This window comes from Macaca fascicularis, chromosome 19, assembly GCF_037993035.2.
Source record: "Macaca fascicularis isolate 582-1 chromosome 19, T2T-MFA8v1.1".
Taxonomy (NCBI): domain Eukaryota; kingdom Metazoa; phylum Chordata; class Mammalia; order Primates; family Cercopithecidae; genus Macaca; species Macaca fascicularis.
In genome coordinates, this window is record NC_088393.1 from 17313917 (window position 1) to 17332055 (window position 18139).

At 50.9% G+C, this 18139-nt stretch overlaps 1 protein-coding gene across 15 annotated transcripts in view; it reads right to left on the minus strand.

Annotated features, from left to right (window-relative positions):
- Positions 1-18139, minus strand: part of CPAMD8 (C3 and PZP like alpha-2-macroglobulin domain containing 8) — a 121792-nt gene that overhangs the window by 93067 nt on the left and 10586 nt on the right. For all 15 annotated transcript variants that reach the window (XR_010583232.2, XR_010583231.1, XR_010583230.2 and 12 more), the window contains exons 4-10: positions 13473-13638; positions 13345-13397; positions 11470-11487; positions 10664-10718; positions 6668-6781; positions 4600-4684; positions 2699-2807 (exon numbers count right to left, since the gene is read on the minus strand). Coding sequence is in view for 9 of the 15 variants with exons in the window: in XM_065535161.2 (XP_065391233.1) it covers positions 2699-2807; positions 4600-4684; positions 6668-6781; positions 10664-10718; positions 11470-11487; positions 13345-13397; positions 13473-13638 (600 nt within the window). In the remaining 6 variants the exon portion in view is untranslated. The remainder of the gene's footprint in view (positions 1-2698; positions 2808-4599; positions 4685-6667; positions 6782-10663; positions 10719-11469; positions 11488-13344; positions 13398-13472; positions 13639-18139) is intronic.

Here is an 18139-nt window from a genome sequence, read left to right on the forward strand (position 1 = left end):
AAGAGGCCGGGCGCGGTGGCGCAAGCCTGTAATCCCAGCACTTTGGGAGGCCAAGACGGGCAGATCACGAGGTCAGGAGATCGAGACCATCCTGGCTAACACAGTGAAACCCCGTCTCTAATAAAAAATACAAAAAACGAGCGGGCGAGGTGGCGGGCGCCTGTAGTCCCAGCTACTGGGGAGGCTGAGGCAGGAGAATGGCATAAACCCAGGAGGCAGAGCTTGCAGTGAGCTGAGATCTAGCCACTGCACTCCAGCCTGGGAGACAGAGCGAGACTGTTTCAAAAAAAAAAAAGAAAAGAAAAAAAAAGAGGAAAGAGATTCCCATGCTGACACAATCTCCCACAGCCCAGGCAACAGAGGGGGCATCTGAACCTGTTCAGCCCCACTCTGGGGCACCAGAACTCCCTCATTCAATTCCTATCTCAGGATCCCACCCTGGGACTTGGCAAATAATCCTTATTCAGAAAGAGCTGTGGAGTAAATCACTCCGGAAATGACAGAACTAAGACAAAGATCATGAGCTGGTAGCATCCCAGGAGAATGGCTGGGATTCTCCAAGGTGCCAGTGGCAGGAATGGGAGAGGTTGGGGGTTGTGGTGTCCAATCCATGGAAGAGAAGCCTCAGAGAGCAGAGAGATGGGCCAGGCGTGGTAGCGCACACCTGTAATCCCAGCACTTTGGGAGGCCGGCGGGGGTAGATCACTTAAGGTCAGGAGTTCAAGACCAACCTGGCCAACATGGTGAAACCCTGTCTCTACTAAAAACACAAAAATTGTCCCGACATGGTGGTGCGTGCCTGTAATCCCAGCTACTTGGGAGGCTAAGGCAGGAGAATTGCCTGAACCAGGAGGCAGTGATCCAAGATCGCGCCATTGCACTCCAGCCTGGGAGACACAGCGAGACTCCATCTCAATAAATAATTAAATTAAATTAAATTAAATTAAAGATATCTCAGATATAAGAGAGGGGAACCCATTGGAGCAGATACGTCCCAGGTGGGAAAGGGACTAAGAAGGAGCTTTGGGTGGGAGGTGAGGAAGAGCCAGTGCTGAAAGGGTTAATGTCAGGGCACCTACAGAGGGATGGGAATCTCCAGGAAGGAGGGTGTCTGTTGTACAGTTGCCCACTCACAATGTAACATTATGCTGAAAGACCAAAAAAGGTTACAAAACTTTAAACATGTGGGAATGTAAAACAGTGCAGCCACATTGACAATTTGGCATTTCCTCAAAAGGTTACACAGTGTTACCCTCTGACCTAGCAATTCTGCTCCTAGGAATGAACCCAAGAGAAACAAAAACGTAGGTCCACAGAAAAACTTGCACAGGGATGTTCATAGTAGCATGAGACATAATAGCCAAAAAGCAGAAACAACCCAAATGTCCACCACTGGATGAAGGGATAAACACATTGTGGTCCATCTGTACCAGGGAATATGATGCAGCCATAAAAAAGGAATGAAGTATTGATCTTGCTACAATGTAGATGAACATCAAAAACATGATGCTGAGTGAGAGAAGCCAGACACAAAAGGACATATAGTGTATGATTCATTCACAGAAATGTCCAGAACTGGCAAATCCACAGAGACAGAAAACAGATTAGTAGTTACCAGGGACTGGAGGAGCGAAATGGGGATTCTCTACAAAAGGACATGAAGGATGTAGGGAAGGATGGTGGAACAATTCTAAAATTGGATAACAGCATTGGTTGCACAACTCTGCAACCATATGAAGATGATCAAACTGTACACTCTACATGGGTGAACTGTATGCAATGTGAATGATATCTCAATAAAATTGTTTACATTTTTATTTTATTTTAGAGATGGGAATCTCACTATGTTGCCCAGGCTGGCTTCGAACTCCTGAGCTCAAGAGATCTTCCTGTCTCTGCCTTCCAAATATTAAAAGCTGGGACTCCAAGGAATAAAATTAGTGTTTATTCATGTTTTTTTGTTTGTTTGTTTTTTGAGGTGTAGTCTCGCTCTGTCGCCCAGGCTGGAGTACAGTGACATAGTCTTGGCTCACTGCAACCTCTGCCTTCAGGGTTCAAGTGATTCTCCAGCCTCAGCCTCCTGAGTATCTAGGATTACAGGCATGCACAACCATGACCAGCTAATTTTTGTGTTTTTAGTAGAAACGCAGTTTCACCAAGTTGGCCAGGCTGGTCTCGAACTCATGGCCTCAAGTAATCCACCCGCCTCAGCCTCCCAAAGTGCTGAGATTACAGGCATGACCCACCACACCCGGCCAAATTGGTGGTTTTTTTTTTAACTTTACATACAGTAACCTGCGAGGAAACGCATCACAATATCGATAGTGGTCGTGTCCACCTATTGGAGAAGCAAGTTATCTTTATTTTCTTCCTTTTTATATTTTCTAAAGTCTCTATATTCAGCCTGCAGGAATTTTATCATCAGAAAAATCCCTGCCATATAACTGTTTCAGAAAGTAAAACAGCGGTGGCTCACACCTGTCATCCCAGCACTTTCAGGTGCAAAGGCCAGAGGATCGCTTGAGCCCAGGAGTTCAAGACCAGCCTGGGCAACATAGTGAGACCCTGTCTCTAATCAAAATTTTTTTAAAGGCAGTAAATAAAATAATAATAATAAAGGAAAGTAAAATAAAATGCGTGATCTTGGAGGTGAACCTGGGGGTTGAGTCAGTGGGTAGAAGGGGTCCCTGTTTCTCACCTTGGTTGTTCTGAGGACGGTGCGTCCCACCTCGTGGCTGTAGTACCCCACACCATTAGCAGTCATGTTGATCGTTAAGGCACCAGCCACGGGTTTCCCAAAGGTATACCTGGAACAAAAAGATAAAGCATGCTCAATTTCACAGCCAAGATGGCAGGGAGGGCCCAGCCTCAGGAAGGCCAGGTTGGCACAGTGTGGCCACTAGTACAGTGACGGATGCAGCTCCCTTCCCACCCTGCATCCAGTCCTGACAGCCCCACCGCCCCCCCACTGCAGCCTGGAGTCGGGACAGAAGATGCCAAGGCCCTCCGATCCTCTGCACCAAGCCTCCAGGTGGACAGAAAAAGAGACCGAGGGTCAGAGAGGAACTCTGGAACTGAGAAGGCTAGGTTGGTGCTCCTCTGGAGCAGAGGAGTGCAGAGGCATGAGCGGCTGTGGGTCCCTGAGGGGCACCTGAGCCTAAGCGCCCTATTAAGCTCAACCTTGAACCAGGGACAGGGCTTCTCTGAGCCTCAGTTTCCTCACCTAGAGAATGGGAATCAAACTACCTTCGCAGGGGTGATGGTGAAACTTTAAATGTCTGTATGTCACTCCTGATGCAGAGGGAATGCCGGTGCATGGGGAACAGGAGCAAAATAAGAGAGTGCAGGCCGGGCATGGTGACTCATGCCTGTAATCCCAGCACTTTGGGAGGCCAAGGTGGGCAGATCACTTGAGGTCAGGAGTTCGAGACCAGCCTGGCCAACATGGTGAAACCCCGTCTCTACTAAAAATACAAAAATTAGCTGGGTGTGGTGCCACATGCTTGTGATCCCAGTTACTCGGGAGGCTGAGACAGGAGAATCGATTGAGCCCGGGAGGCAGAGGTTGCAGTGAGCTGAGACTGTGTCACTGCACTCCAGCCTGGGCGACAGAGCAAGACTCGGTCTGAAAAAAAAACAACAAGGATCAACCCCTCTCGGGTCAGCACGCTGGCTGCGGGTGCTGTTTGTGCCAGGGAGGACTACAGAGGGCGGGGAGCAGCGTTGGGGGAGGGGGGAACATGGTGGGGTTGGGAGGGGACGCCCTGGGGAAGGGAGATGCTAGTGCAGGAGAGGCACGCCCTGGGGGTAGGGCATTCCTTGGGGAGGGGAGACCTTTGGGGAGGGAAGATTTTAGAGGGGAAGGGCAGGACTTGAGTAAGGAACACACAGTGGGAGAGAGGCATGCTTTGGAGAGACGGGTGTGCTCATAAGGGTGGGGACACTAGCATGCGAACAAAGACAGGCGGTGGGTACAGTGCAAGAGGTTCATGTGGCAGGGAGACACCAAGTACGAGGGAGGGAGGGAGCGGGGCACAGGGCACCCTTGGGGGAGCAGGGAGGCCATGGTAGAAGTGCTGCCTGTAGGAGGAGGGAGAAGCACAGTTGTCGGGGGAGAGGGAAGGGGAGGGCAAAGGAGGGGCCCAGGGGACAGGAAGATGCTCTAGGGAGAGGGGTACACTGCAGGGAGGGGGCGCCTCCAGGGGAGGGGCACGGGAAAGGGTGATGCTCTAGGGAGTGGGCACATCCTGGGGAGGGGGCACCCACAGGGGAGGAGCCCAGCGGGGAAGGAGATACTTTAGTGGGAGGGGGACACCCCGGGGAGGGGACGCCCACAGGGGAGGAGTCTGGGGGAGGAGGGAGATACTCTAAGGGGAGGGGCACATCCTAAGGAGGGAGCACCCACAGGGGAGAGTCACACGAAAGGGAGATGCTAGTGGGAGGGGCACATCCCAGGGAGGAGGGAACCAGGAAGGGAGGGGCACACCCATGTGGGAGGGAGGGAGGCAGCAGAGGAGGGGAACGACCTTGAGGGAGCGGCGTGATGGTTGGGGAAGGGGAAGGGCCCCGCGGTGCGCCCCAGGGGCCCCTCTTTCTCACCTGGCCCGCACAGTGCCTGTCTCACAGGCGTCCAGGTCTCGGATATACCGGGGCGGGTCAATCAGGAGCTCGAACTTGGGCAACACTGAAGAAAGCAAGCAGAGAGGAGGGGCTGGCTTCTGTCCCTAAGGTGGCCTCAGGGGCCCTGACACCCGTGCAAGGTGCAGGACACAGCACCCGGCCACCGCCGAGGTTGACACTATGCCCACCCACACCGCTCTGCTGAGCAGCCCTGGGGATTTTGTGGGCTGCATCTATTTCTCATCTTTGGGGGACCAGGACCCCATTTTCCTCAAGGGGCCTCCTCCTGTCACTTTCAGACCACGTGCTTAGAGTGTAGTGGATTCCAGCCTATCCCAGGGTGGACACGAGGCCAGGAGGCTCCTCCCAGCCCCTGTGACCCTGGGAGCCCACAAGGGGCATCCCCGGGGTGACTGCAGCGGAGAACTGACTTCTCCAATTGCTTCTGGACTCAGCCTTGGGAGTGTCAAGCCATCTTGTCACCAGGGGCCGAGGTGACACACTGAAGCAGCCAGAAAACCAGAAAGAATCGGGTCCTGAGAGAACTCTTGTAGGAGCCTAAGAATCCTTTTTTTTTTTTTTTTTTTTGAGACAGAGTGTCGCTGTGAATCCCAGATTGGTGTGCAGTGGCATGATCTTGGCTCACTGCAGCCTCCTCCTCCTCCTGGTTCAAGCAATTCTCCTGCCTCAACCTCCCAAGTGGCTGGGATTACAGGCACAAGCCACCACGCCTGGCTAATTTTTGTATTTTTAGTAGAGATGGGGTTTCACCATGTTGGCCAGGCTGGTCTTGAACTCCTGACCTCTAGTGATCCACCTACCTCGGCCTCCCAAAATGCTGGGATTACAGACATTAGCTGCCGTGCCTGGCCATCTTTTTTTTCTGAGACAGGGTTTCACTTTGTCACCCAAACTGGAGTGCAGTGGTGCAATCACAGTTCACTGCAGCCTTGATCTCCCAGGCTGAAGCGATCCTCCCGCCTCAGCTTCCCCAGTAGCGGGGACTACAGGCAGGTGCCACCACGTCCAGATAATTGTTTTAAAGTTTTGTACAGACAGGGACTATGTTGTCCAGGCTGGTCTCAAACTCCTGGCCTCAAGCGATCCTCCCACCTCGGCCTCCCAAAGTGGTGGGATTACATGTGTGAGCCACCACCATGCCTGGCCTACAATACTTTTTCTCTATAAAAGGCAAGAGTGCACTTTGGGAGGCTGAGGCGGAAGGATTGCTTGAGGCCAGGAGTTCGAGACCAGCCTGGGCAATACGGCAAAACCCTGTCTCTACTAATACAAAAATTAATCGGGTGTGGTGGCTCACACTTGTAGTCCTAGCAACTCAGGAGGCTGAGGAGGGAGGATCACTTCAACTTGGGAAGTCAAGGCTTCAGTGAGCCAGGATCACACCACTGCACTGCACTCCAGCCTGGGTGATGGGCGTGAAACCCTGCCTCAAAAAAAAAAAAAAAGCAAGAGTCTAGGACCATCCCCTGAAACTATACCCAATCATCACAAGCCCTCAGTAAAAGAGGACTCCTGTCATCCTCCACTTCTTCACTGCCATTTTCACCAGTTCCCTCCCTCCTTCTCCTTCCTTCCTCCCTCTCCTTCCTCCCTCTCCTTCCTTCCTTCCTTCCTTCCTTCCTTCCTTCCTTCCTTTCTCTTTCTCTCTTTCTCTCTTTCTCTCTTTCTTTCTTTTGAGACAGAGTCTCACTCTGTCACCCAGGCTGGAGCGAAGTGGTGCGATCTTGGCTCACTGCAACCTCTGCCTCCTGGGTTCAAGTGATTCTCCTGCCTCAGCCTCCCAAGTAGCTGGGATTACAGGCACATGCCCCCACGCCCAGCTAATTTTTGTATTTTTAGTAACGACATGAGGTATCACCATGTTGGCCAGGCTGGTCTCGAACTCCTGACCTCAAGTGATCCGCCCACCTGGGCCTCCGAAAGGGCTGGGATTACAGGCGAGATACCCTGCACCCAGCCTTCTTCACCAGTTTCTAAGGTTTCTTCCAGATCTGAAATCCCAAGACCCTGAGATTCTCCAACTTACCATACTTCTGAACTTCAAAAGACTTGTTGTACGTGTGGCCTTGCATTTCAGCAAAAATGAACCATTCTCCCAACACAGGCTGGTCGGACAAGGGGAAGCTCAGGTTGGTGATGCCTGTGTGAAGAGAGACACCCCTTTGTGCCTGGGCAAGGGCATTTTCAGAGAGCCACGGGCATAGGGAGGTACAGGAAGAGGAAGCCAGGACCCTGCTCCTTCTCCTTCCCTGGGCAGCCCCCCAGGAGAACTGGAGACCACAGAGAAGCTGGTGGGGTCTGCGCAGAGCAGGACCCTGCAGGAGCCCGCCAGTGGAGCAGATCTGAGACTCTGGCGGGCTTCAAAGGGATGCAGGAAGAGACTGGACCTGGGGTTCCTGGGACAGCCTTGTAGCCAGGACCAGGGGCAGGCAGTGAGCTGGACAAACGAGGGAAATGAGCCAGCCCAGCTCATCCACTCCATCCCCCCGAACCCGAGTCATTTCCAGCCTGGGCACTACTGACACCTGGGGTCTCATGGCTCTCTGGGGTGGAGGCGTCCTGTGCACTATAGGATACTGAGTAGCATCCCTGGCCTCCACCAACCAGATGCCAGTAGTACCAATGCCCTCCACAATCTAACGACCTAAAAAAGTCCCCCAGACATTGCCAATATCGCCTCTAGGGGGCAAAGTCACCCCTGGGTGGAAATCCCATATATAAACACACACACACATATACACACACACACATATATATATAAAATACATATATAGGCCGGGCGCGGTGGCTCAAGCCTGTAATCCCAGCACTTTGGGAGGCCGAGACGGGCGGATCACGAGGTCAGGAGATCGAGACCATCCTAGCTAACACAATGAAACCCCGTCTCCACTAAAAAAAAATACAAAAAAATTAGCCGGGCGTGGTGGTCGCGCCTGTAGTCCCAGCTACTCGGGAGGCTGAGGCAGGAGAATGGCGGGAACCCGGGAGGCGGAGCTTGCAGTGAGCCGAGATCGCGCCACTGCACTCCAGCCTGGGCGACAGAGCAAGACTCCGCCTCAAAAAAAAAAAAACAAAAACAAACAAACAAAAAACACATATATAATATATATTATATTATGTCATATATAATATATAACATAATATATATTACATTTATATTATATATTATATATAATATTTTATATTATATATTATAATATATATTATGTTATATATAACATATAACATATTATATATAACGTTATATATGTTATATATAACATATATAACGGTATGTTATATTATGCTATATAATATATATTATATTATGCTATATATAACATATATAATACATATTATATGTATTATTTATATAATATATTATATATAATATTTTATGTATTATTTATATAATATATTATTTATATAATATATTATGTTATATATTATATTATATGTTATATATATATGGAGAGAGAGAGAGAGAGACAGAGTGAGAAACAGACAAGACAGACAGGGTCTCCTGCCAGGACAGGGTTTCTCAGCCCTGGCACTACTGACATTTAGGGCCAGATCATTCATTGTGGTGCGGGGGCGTCCTGCGCACTGAGGGATGCTGAGCATCATCCCTGGCCTCCACTCACCAAACACCCATTGCACCCCTTGTCTTCCACAAAAGTCCTGACAAGCCAAAATGTCCCCAGATATTGTCAATGTCCCCTGGGGGCAGAATCTCCCGCCCGACTCCCCACCCCTCTGTGAGAACCACCCCTAACTGAACTAGAGCACGCACACACTTTAGCACAGAGCACTCTCTCCCCCAAACATCCCCCCGGAAACACCATCAGCCACTGACATGGGAGCTGGCATTTGCTTTGCACCTGTGCCTCTGAGCCCCGTCCGCAGCTCTGTTTTCACTGGGAGCCATGGAGGAGTTGGAAAGGGCACACTGACTCTAGGCATTGCCAGGGGATCTTCCACTCCTGAGTGTGACACGCTCCACCTGTCCCCAGTGATCATATGGGGAGGGCCATACAGGGAGGGGACAGGAAGAGTGGTTCCCCTGGGTCTCACAACAGAACCCAAAACCCACAGCAGCGCCCACGGCTTCTCCCAATCACATTGGAGCCAGAAGATGTGACGGCTAAAACGGCTTTTTCCTCCGCATATTCAGACAAAGTGGGCCTTTGATGGTTAGAGGACATTCAGGGATGTGTGTCCCGAGCACGTGTTTTGTAAGGGGTCTGTGGCCAACTTTGCCAAATGCTCCCTGAGAGAGGGGCACTGTCACCCTGGTTGAGAATCATGGGTCTACACACATCCCAAAGATTTTTTTTTATTTTTTTATTTCTTTGAGACAGAGTCTTGCTCTTTTGCCCAGGCTGGAGTGCAGTGGCATGATCTCAGCTCGTGCCACCTCCATGTCCCGGGTTCAAGCGATTCTTGTGCCTCAGCCTCCTGAATAGCTGGGACTACAGGCACCTGCCACCACACTCGGCTAATTTTGTATTTTTAGTAGAGACGGGGTTTCCCCATGTTGGCCACGCTGGTCTTGAACTCCTGACCTCAGTGATCCACTCACCTCAGCCTCCCAGATTGCTGGGATTACAGGTGTGAGCCACCAAGCTAGGCCCCAAATGGTTTTTTTAAACAGGAGGTTGACCTCTCCCCCAACTCTGTGCTCTTAAGATCAAGTCAGCCTAGGCAACATCTTGAGACCCCGTCTCTACCAAAAATTTTAAAAATTAACTGGGCTTGATGGCATGTGCCTGTGGTCCCAGCTACTCAAGAGGCTGAGGTGGGAGGATCACTTGAACCCAAGAGGTAGAGGCTGCAGTGAGCTATGATCACGCCACTGCACTCCAGCCTAGGTGACAACATGAGACAGAAATTGCCTCTTTAAAAAAAAAAAAAAAAAGTTTTTTAAAAAAAGATCAAGTCCATTCTCTTCCCTAGTTCATGCCAGCGTCACCCCTGCTCTCAGCGCTCAACATCTCTGTCCTGTCCACTGTCTCCAACCTCACTCCCCTAGACATCCACAGCCCTTCCCATACATCGGGTCCCTGACTGGGACATGCTTCCTGGCCCCCTTGCTTTGCCTGGCCGTCCCCCGTTCCTTCTTTGTTGCTGAAAAGGATCCTCCTCCAGGCAGCCTTCCAGGATTGTCTCTGCCACCCCAGGATGGGATACAGCCCTGTTTGCCCTCTCTGAGTTTTGAACTTCTCCTTCCTAGCACTCATCACAACTGACATCATCCAGGCTGTTTAGTTCGTGTTTGCTCCCCGCATTGGGCTGAAAGCTCACCCCATGGCAGTATCTATGTGGTACCCAACAAATATCTGCAATACAGAGAGAGCAATTGAGCGAACAAGAGGGAGTAAAGAAGGCAGACAGGGAAGATGGAACAGAAGAAAAGAGGTTGAGGCCAGGCACAGTGGCTCACGCCTGTAATCCCAGCACTTTGGGAGGCCAAGGTGGGCAGATCACCTGAAATTGGGAGTCCAAGACCAACCTGGCCAACATGGTGAAACCCTGTGTCTACTAAAAATACAAAAATTAGCCAGGCCTAGTGGCACGTGCCTGTAATCCCAGCTACTTGGGAGGCCGAGGCAAGAGAATGGCTTGAACCCGGGAGGCAGAGATTGCAGTGAGCCGAGATCGCGCCACTGCCCTCCAGCCTGGGTGACAGAGAGAGACTCTGTCTCAAAAAATAAAAAAACAAGGTGAGAGCAGGTGCTCCAGTATTCCAGAAAGGTCTTGAGTTCTGAGCCGGAGCCCTGCCTGAGTCCTGGGCACAGAGAAACATGGGCAGAGGGTCCAAATCCACAGGGAAGGTGCTGTGGGCCAGGCTGAGGCTCCTAGATCCAAACCCATGGCATCATCACCTCCCAGGTGGGTACCTGCCCTCCACTCCTCCTTGGTCCTCTCCAGCTGGGGCAGCAGTGGGGGTACGTTAGGGAGGGGGCCCCGGACAGAGCATATTCTGTTTTCCCGGAAGGTTTATCACATCTGCAGCCCTCAAGCTGCAGAGGAAGAAACTTACCGCAGCAGAACGGCTTCAAGTGTCTCCACTCTATCATCCGAGAGCCTCGGGGGTCCTGTTGGTGGTGGAGAGGGGCAGACACACGGAGTGAACTCAGGCTAGCCCAGCGTGTGCCCAGTGTAAGGATTTTCCCAGTCCTCTCTCGGGCATGTCAACCATGCAGCGAAGGTTCCAAGATTAATCATTAACCCCAGGGCAAAAAAGTAAAAAGCTCTGGATAGAGAAGGATTTGAAAAGCAGAAGGGGACGGGCTGGACCTGCTTCCTCATTTAGGGAGCTGTGTACAAACAAACCTACAAATGGACGTGGCTGGGGGTGGTGGCTCACACCTGTAATCCCAGCACTTTGGGAGGCCGAGGCGGGTGGATCTCCTGAGGTCAGGAGTTTGAGATCAGCCGGGCCAACATGGTGAAACCCCCATTTCTACCAAAAAAGACACACACAAAAAAAATTAGCTGGGCATGGTGCCACATGCCTATAGTCCCAGCTACTTGGGAGGCTGAGGCAGGAGAATCGCTTGAACCCAGGAGGCAGAGGTTGCAGTGAGCCAAGATCGGCACCACTGCAATCCAGCCTGGGTAACAGAGCAAGACTCCATCTCAAAAAAAAAAGGAAACGGACAGACACACACTCAGCCCATCCCAGGGTGGACCCAGGGACCAGGATAGAAGATGCTGGGTCCCAGCCTTGTAAGGCACAGTGGCTCAACCCAGAAGGCAGACAGTGAGCGAAGACACACCAGATCTTGCAGAAGATGGGCTACCCGGGCCCCAAGTCCAAGCCGAGGAGGGACAGAGGCCACTCACCTGGATGTAGGCTTCCAGCTGTAATGAAGACACACATGCAGTGAGCAAATCTTCCAGCAAACCCCAAACCCTTCCAACATGCTCATGCATCATTGATGCATGGCCTCGGTCCCCGGGACAAGCACTCACTGTTATGGGTTAAACAGTGTCCCCCTAAATTACATCCGTTAAATCCTAATCCCAAGTAGGGTCTTTAGAAAAGGACCCTCAAAAGGGGAACCCAGGCAGGCACTGCTTGAACCACTGGACCCCATTAATGTCCCCAGCAACACAACAAACCCATGCCGGGTGCCTCCCGATACAAGGAACCAGGGAGGACAAGGCACCAGGGAGGATCCAGTATCGCTTCTGTGGATCCTGCCCGAGATTCGCAACTTGAACTTGGTCACAAGAAACCAGAAGACCATCCTACTAAGGGACGTTCTGCAAAACAACTGCCTGGACTTGCCAAAAATGTCAATGTCATGAAAGACACAGAAAGGCAGTGAGGAACTAATTCAAATTAAAGGAGACCAAGAGACACGATGAACAAATGACCCAGGATCAGATCCTGGACCAGCAAAGAAACATGCTACGAAGGTTACTATTGGAACAACATGGATTTTATATTAGATATTATTATTGTGTCAATGTCAAAATTATTTTGGTATTTTGTGTTTTTTTTAGAGACAGAGTTGTGCTTTGCTGCCTGGGCTGGAGTTCAAGTGGTACAATCATAGTTCATTGCAGCCTCAAACTCCTGGGCTCAAGAGATCCTCCTGACTCAGCCTCCCAAGCAGCTGGGACTACTGGCGCATGCCACCATGCTCGGCTAATTTGTATTATTTTAATTTTTTGTCAAGACATTTTTGCTATGTTGCCCAGAATGGTCACGGACTACTGGCCGCAAGCGATCTTCCCGCCTCAGCCTCCCAAAGTGCTGGGATTACAGATGTGAGACACTGTGCCTAGCCTCAAAATTTTTAAATGTGATGATCCTCCTTGAGTTGTATAAGAGAACGACCCTGCTCTTAAAGGATACAGGCCAAGTGTTCAGGGCCAGAAAGGCACAATATCTGTAAGTTATTCTCAAATGATTTATCATTAAAATAATTTTGTAAGTATATATACATATACACACAGAGAGGAGCGCTAGACAGAAAGCACATAAATGTGGCCAGGCCTGGTGGCTAACGCCTGTAATTCCAGCACTTTAGGAGGCCAAGGCGGGTGGATCACCTGAGGTCAGGAGTTTGAAACCAGCCTGGCCAACATGGTGAAACCCCATCTATACTAAAAATACAAAAATCAGCTGGGCATGGTGGCACACGCCTGTAATCCCAGCTACTCAGGAGGCTGAGGCAGGAGAATTCCTTGCACCCAGTAGGCAGAGGTTGCAGTGAGCCAAGATCACTCCACTACACTCCAACTTTGGCAACAGAGCGAGACTCTATCTCAAAAAAAAAAGAAAAAAAAAATTAGCCAGGCGTGGTGGTGGGTGCCTATAATCTGGGTTACTCGGGAGGCTGAGGCAAGAGAATCACCTGAACCCAGGAGGCAGAGGTTGTAGTGAGCCAAGATCGCGCCACTGCACTGCAGCCTGGGCAATAAAGCAAGAGACTCGGTCTTGGAAAAAAAAAAAATTTTTTTAAGCCACAGTGCAGGGCTACCTAAAGCCCTCAAAGGCATTCCTTGTTGAGGAGCAGTGGGCCAGGCACGCCCACCAGCCTTCCTCTGTCACCAAGAACTTCCTGGGGTTCTCCAGGGGGCATGGAACTGTGAAAGAAAATAGGAAAGAGAAGGTCTGGAGAGAAAGACCAGTTTCCAATGGTGGCCCTGGCTAGGAGGTCCCAAGTGGATATGTTCCGGGCCCGCGGTTTTAGAAGCTGATCTCACCTTCTCGTTGACAGGCCTCAGATCTGGGGAGACGGTGAAGATGCTTATGAGCACTAGAAGAAAGAAGACAGGCATGTGACACCTCCAGACCACGGCCGGCCCTCCCTGCATCCGTGCCAGCCACCCACCTCGGTGCTGGGGTCTGTATACAGGCTTGTCTGTCTGGATGAACACGGAGGCACCCCGGCCGTCCACGGTCACCGAGGTCTGGTTGTGAAAGAGGGGCTCCTCCTCCGCCTGCCGGCCGCGGCCCCACACTTTCAGAAGCGCCTGGCCCCGGAGGCCCGTGGGCACCTACAGGCAGAGGAAGGAGCTTTGGGATGAGAATGTCACCCTGGAATGGGCTGAGATACTGGGAAAGGAGTTTGGAGTCTAGAATGGAGAACTCACCCCAAGAGTGACTGTCACCCAGGGGACACTCGGCAGTTTCTGGAGATGTTTTAGGGTGTCATAGCTTTGGGGGTGGGGATTGCTACGGTCATTTGAGAGGGGAATAGAGAGGCTGCTCAACATCTTACAGCGCGCAGGACACCCCTGCCCTCGGCAAACTGCCCCAAACATCTTTTTTTTTTTTTTTTTTTTTTGAGACAAGGTCTCACTCTGTCGCCCAGGCTGGAGTGTAGTGGCGCTATCTCAGCTCATTGCAACCTCTGCCTCCCAGGCTAAGTGTTTCTCCCACATTGGCCTCTTGAGTAGCTGGGATTACAGGTGTGCGTCACCATGCCTGGCTAATTTTTGTATTTTTTGTAGAGGCAAGTGTTGGCCAGGCTGGTCTTGAACTCCTGGGCTCAAGCGATCCACCTGCCTTGGCCTCCCAAAGTGCTGGGATTATAGGCGTGAGCCACTGCACCCGATCATATCTTTTTTTTTTTTTTTTTTTTTTTTTGGAGATAGGGTTTATCTCTGTCGCCTAGGCTGGAGTGCAGTGGTACAGTTACGGCTCACTGCAGCCTTGGCCTCCTGGGCACAAGCAATCCTCCCATCTCAGCCTCCTGAAGAGCTGGGACTACAGGCATGCACCACCAGGCCAGGCTTATTTTGTTTATTTTTTGTAGAAACAAGGTCTCACTCTGTTGCCCAGGCTGGTCTCGAACTCCTGGGCTCAAGCGATCCTCCCACTTCAGCCTCAGATTCCAGGCATGAACCACGGTGCCAAGCCTGCCCCAGCTATCAGCCATGCTGAGGCCGAGAAACGCTGGTCTAGTTATGGAGCCTTCTCTTCTGACTCAGCAGAGTTGCCAAGCTGTTTCCGCTCATCACCACTGCAGAGTTAGAACTGTCTCCCCTCTTGCCAAGTGAATTCACAGCCTGTGAGCAGTGGAAGGAGACCTTGATCCCTTGATATATATATATGTACATGTCCAGATATATCTATCATATGTATGTGTCCGTGTTTGCCTCACTCTAAAATCACAGCACAGGCCGGGCGCAATGGCTCACACCTGTAATCCCAGCAATTTGGGAGATTGGAGTGGGCGGATAACCTGAGGTCAGGAGTTCAAGACCAGCCTGCCCAACACAGTGAAACCCCATCACTACTAAATATACAAAAAATTAGCCAGGCCTGGTGACATGTACCTATAATCCCATCTACTTGGGAGGCTGAGGCAGCGGAATAGCTTGAACTCAGGAGGCAGAGGTTGCAATGAGCTGAGATCTCACCATTGCACTCCAGCCTGGGCAACAAGAGTGAAACTCCATCTCCAAACAAAAATCAACAAATAATACAAATAAAATCACAGCACAAGCCAGGCATGATGGCTCACACCTGTAATCCCAGCACTTCGGGAGGCCGAGGCGGGCGGATGGCTTGAGGCCAGAAGTTCAAGACCAGCCCAGCCAACATGGTGAAACCCCGTCTCTGTAAAAAATTTTTAAAAAATTAGCCAGGCATGTGGCAGGCGCCTGTAGTTCCAGCTACTCTGGAGGCTGAGGCACACAAATCGCTTGAACCTGGGAGGCAGAGGTTGCAGTGAGCTGAGATCACACCGCTGAACTCCAGCCTGGGTGACAGAGCGAGACTTTGCCTCAAAAAATAAAATAAAATACAATGAAATAAAATAAAATCATAAAATAAAATAAAAATCACAACACATATACAGTGCATGACTCCATTGATCTGAATTGTCCAGAAAAGGCAATCCACAGAGACAGGAATCAGATTGGTGGGTGCCAGGGGCTAGGAGAAGGGAGTGGGGAGTGACTGCTGATGGGGACACGGTCTCCTCTGTGGGGGATGAAAATCTTCTGGAACTAGATGGGCAGGGGAGTTGCACAACCCTGTGAATGTACTAAATGCCACTGAATTACACGTTTTAGAATGGTTAGATGGCTTTTTTGTTGGTTTAGTTTGTTTTTTTGCCACACAGATGGGACCGAAAAAAAAAACACTTCAGTCTTCAGAATGGAGCTTACACTACACAATTCCTTCCTTCCTTCCTTCCTTCCTTCCTTCCTTCCTTCCTTCTTTCCTTCCTTCCTTCCCTACACATTCCCTCCCTCCCTCCCTTCCTTCCTTCACTATGCATTCCCTCCCTTCCTCCCTTCCTTCATTACACATTCCCTCCCTCCCTCCCTCCCTTCCTTCTTTCCTTCCTTCCTTCCTTCCATCCTTCCTACACTACACATTCCTTCCCTCCCTCTCTTCCTTCCTTCTTTCCTCCTTTCTTTCTCTTTCTTTTGTTTTTAGAGACAATATCTTGCTCTGTCACCACACTGGAGTCCAGCGATGCGATCAGAGCTCACTACAGCTTCAGACTCCTGGGTTCAAGCGATCCTCCTGCCTCAGCCTACTGAGAAGCCAGGACTGAAGGTGGGCACCACCATGCCCAGCTAATTTATTTTATTTTTTGGTAGAGATGGGGTCTCGCTGTGTTGCCCAGGCTAGGCTCAAACTCCTGGGCTCACGTGATCCTCCTGACTCGGCCTCCCAAAGTGCTGGGATTACAGGTGTGAGCCATCGCACTTAGCCGTCCTCTTATCTTTTTTAAGCAGATGGGCAGAACGCCCTGGCATGTGAGTCATGCACTATAAAAGCTCCTTTCATGCTTAAAACAAACAAAAGTAATGCCTCCGGTATTAGTCCATTTTCACAATGGTGATAAAGACATACCCGAGACTGGGTAATTTATATAGAAAAAGAGGTTTAATGGACTCACAGTTTCACGTGGCTGGGGAGGTCTCACAATCATGGTGGGAGGTGAAAGGCACGTTTTACATAGTGGCAGGCAAGAGAGAATGAGAGCCAAGAAAAAAAGGGTTTTCCCTTATAAAACCATCAGATCTTGTGAGACTTATTCACTACCATGAGAACAGTAGGGGGGAAATCGCCCCCAAGATTCAATTATCTCCCTCTGGGTCCCTCCCACAACCTGTGGAAATTATTGGAGCTACAATTCAAGATGAAATTTAGGTGGGGACACAGCCAAACCATATTACCTCCCTCTATGTGACCGGCATTTGATGATAGCTACCCTCTTGGCCATCCCTGGGCACCCAGCAAGTGGGCATTACCTCCCAGCAGATGACCTGGGGAGCTATGTGCACCCCCTGTTCCTAAAACCACCCAAATGGCTGGGCACAGTGGTTCACGCCTGTCATCCCAGCACTTTGGGAGGCTGAGACAGGCAGATCACCTGAAGTCAGGAGTTTGAGACCAGCCTGGCCAACACGGCGAAGCCCCGTCTCTACTGAAAATACAAAAATTAGCTAGGTGTGGTGGCGGGTGCCTGTAATCCCACAACTCAGAGAGGCTGAGGCAGCAGAATTGCTTGAACCCAGGAGGTGGAGGTTGCAGTGAGCCGAGATGGTGCAGCTGCACTCCAGCCTAGGTGACAGAGCAAGACTCCATCTCAAAAAATAAAAAATAAAAAATAATTTAAAAATAAAACCATCCAACTGTGGCGTGTTCCTCTTCTGAGGACCCCTATGTCAGCATCTACTCGCGTGGTCCCTCAAGGGGTGGATGGACCCTAGTGACCATCACGGGGAACAATCTACTGGATTATCTGACTGATCGTCACAGTTCTGCACTGTCATGACCATTGCGTGGGTGAGGTCGGGGTGCACTAGGGCTCCTGCTCTCTGCAGCCACACAAGGTCTGTCTCAGGCCTCTCTCCAGCCACCCACCTCCTGTCTGCTCTCAGAGGGACCTCTTCTACCCGCCACCCGCAGGATCGGCCTTCTGGACCTGTGAGGTCTCTTCTGATGGCAGTTTCCCTGTCAAGACCTACCAGAGCAATAAATCTCACCTGCTACTCCAATCCCAAAATCCTCACCTGGCCCTGTTTCTGGAAATATCTCAGCATTGGCCAAAGGTTGAAGAGGGACGAAAGGTGCCGGCCACCCAGGAGCAGGGCGAGGATGAGCAGGAGGGAAATACTGGAGGGGCTGAGGACCGTACGCTGGAGGGACAGGAAGGGTGGGGGACAAGAGGCTGTGCTGAGCACATAAGGGGGGTCGACCCCAACCGGCAGCCCCTAGAGCTTCACCCCTTCCCCGGGAGCAGATTGCGCCCCACAGGGACAGAAGGGAAGAAGGACTTCCAGCCTTCTTTCTGTTTTTAGAGACAGGGTCTTGCTCTGTTGCCCAGACTAGAGTGCTGTGGTGCGATCACGACTCACCGCAGCCTCCATCTCCTGGACTCAAGCAATCTTCCTACCTCGGCCTACTGAGTAGCTGGGACTACAGGCGCAGGCCACCATGCCCGGCTAACTTTTTATTTTTATTTTTGTAGAGACAGGGGACAGGCTCTCAACTATGTTCCCCAGGCTGGTCTCCAACTCCTGGCCTCAA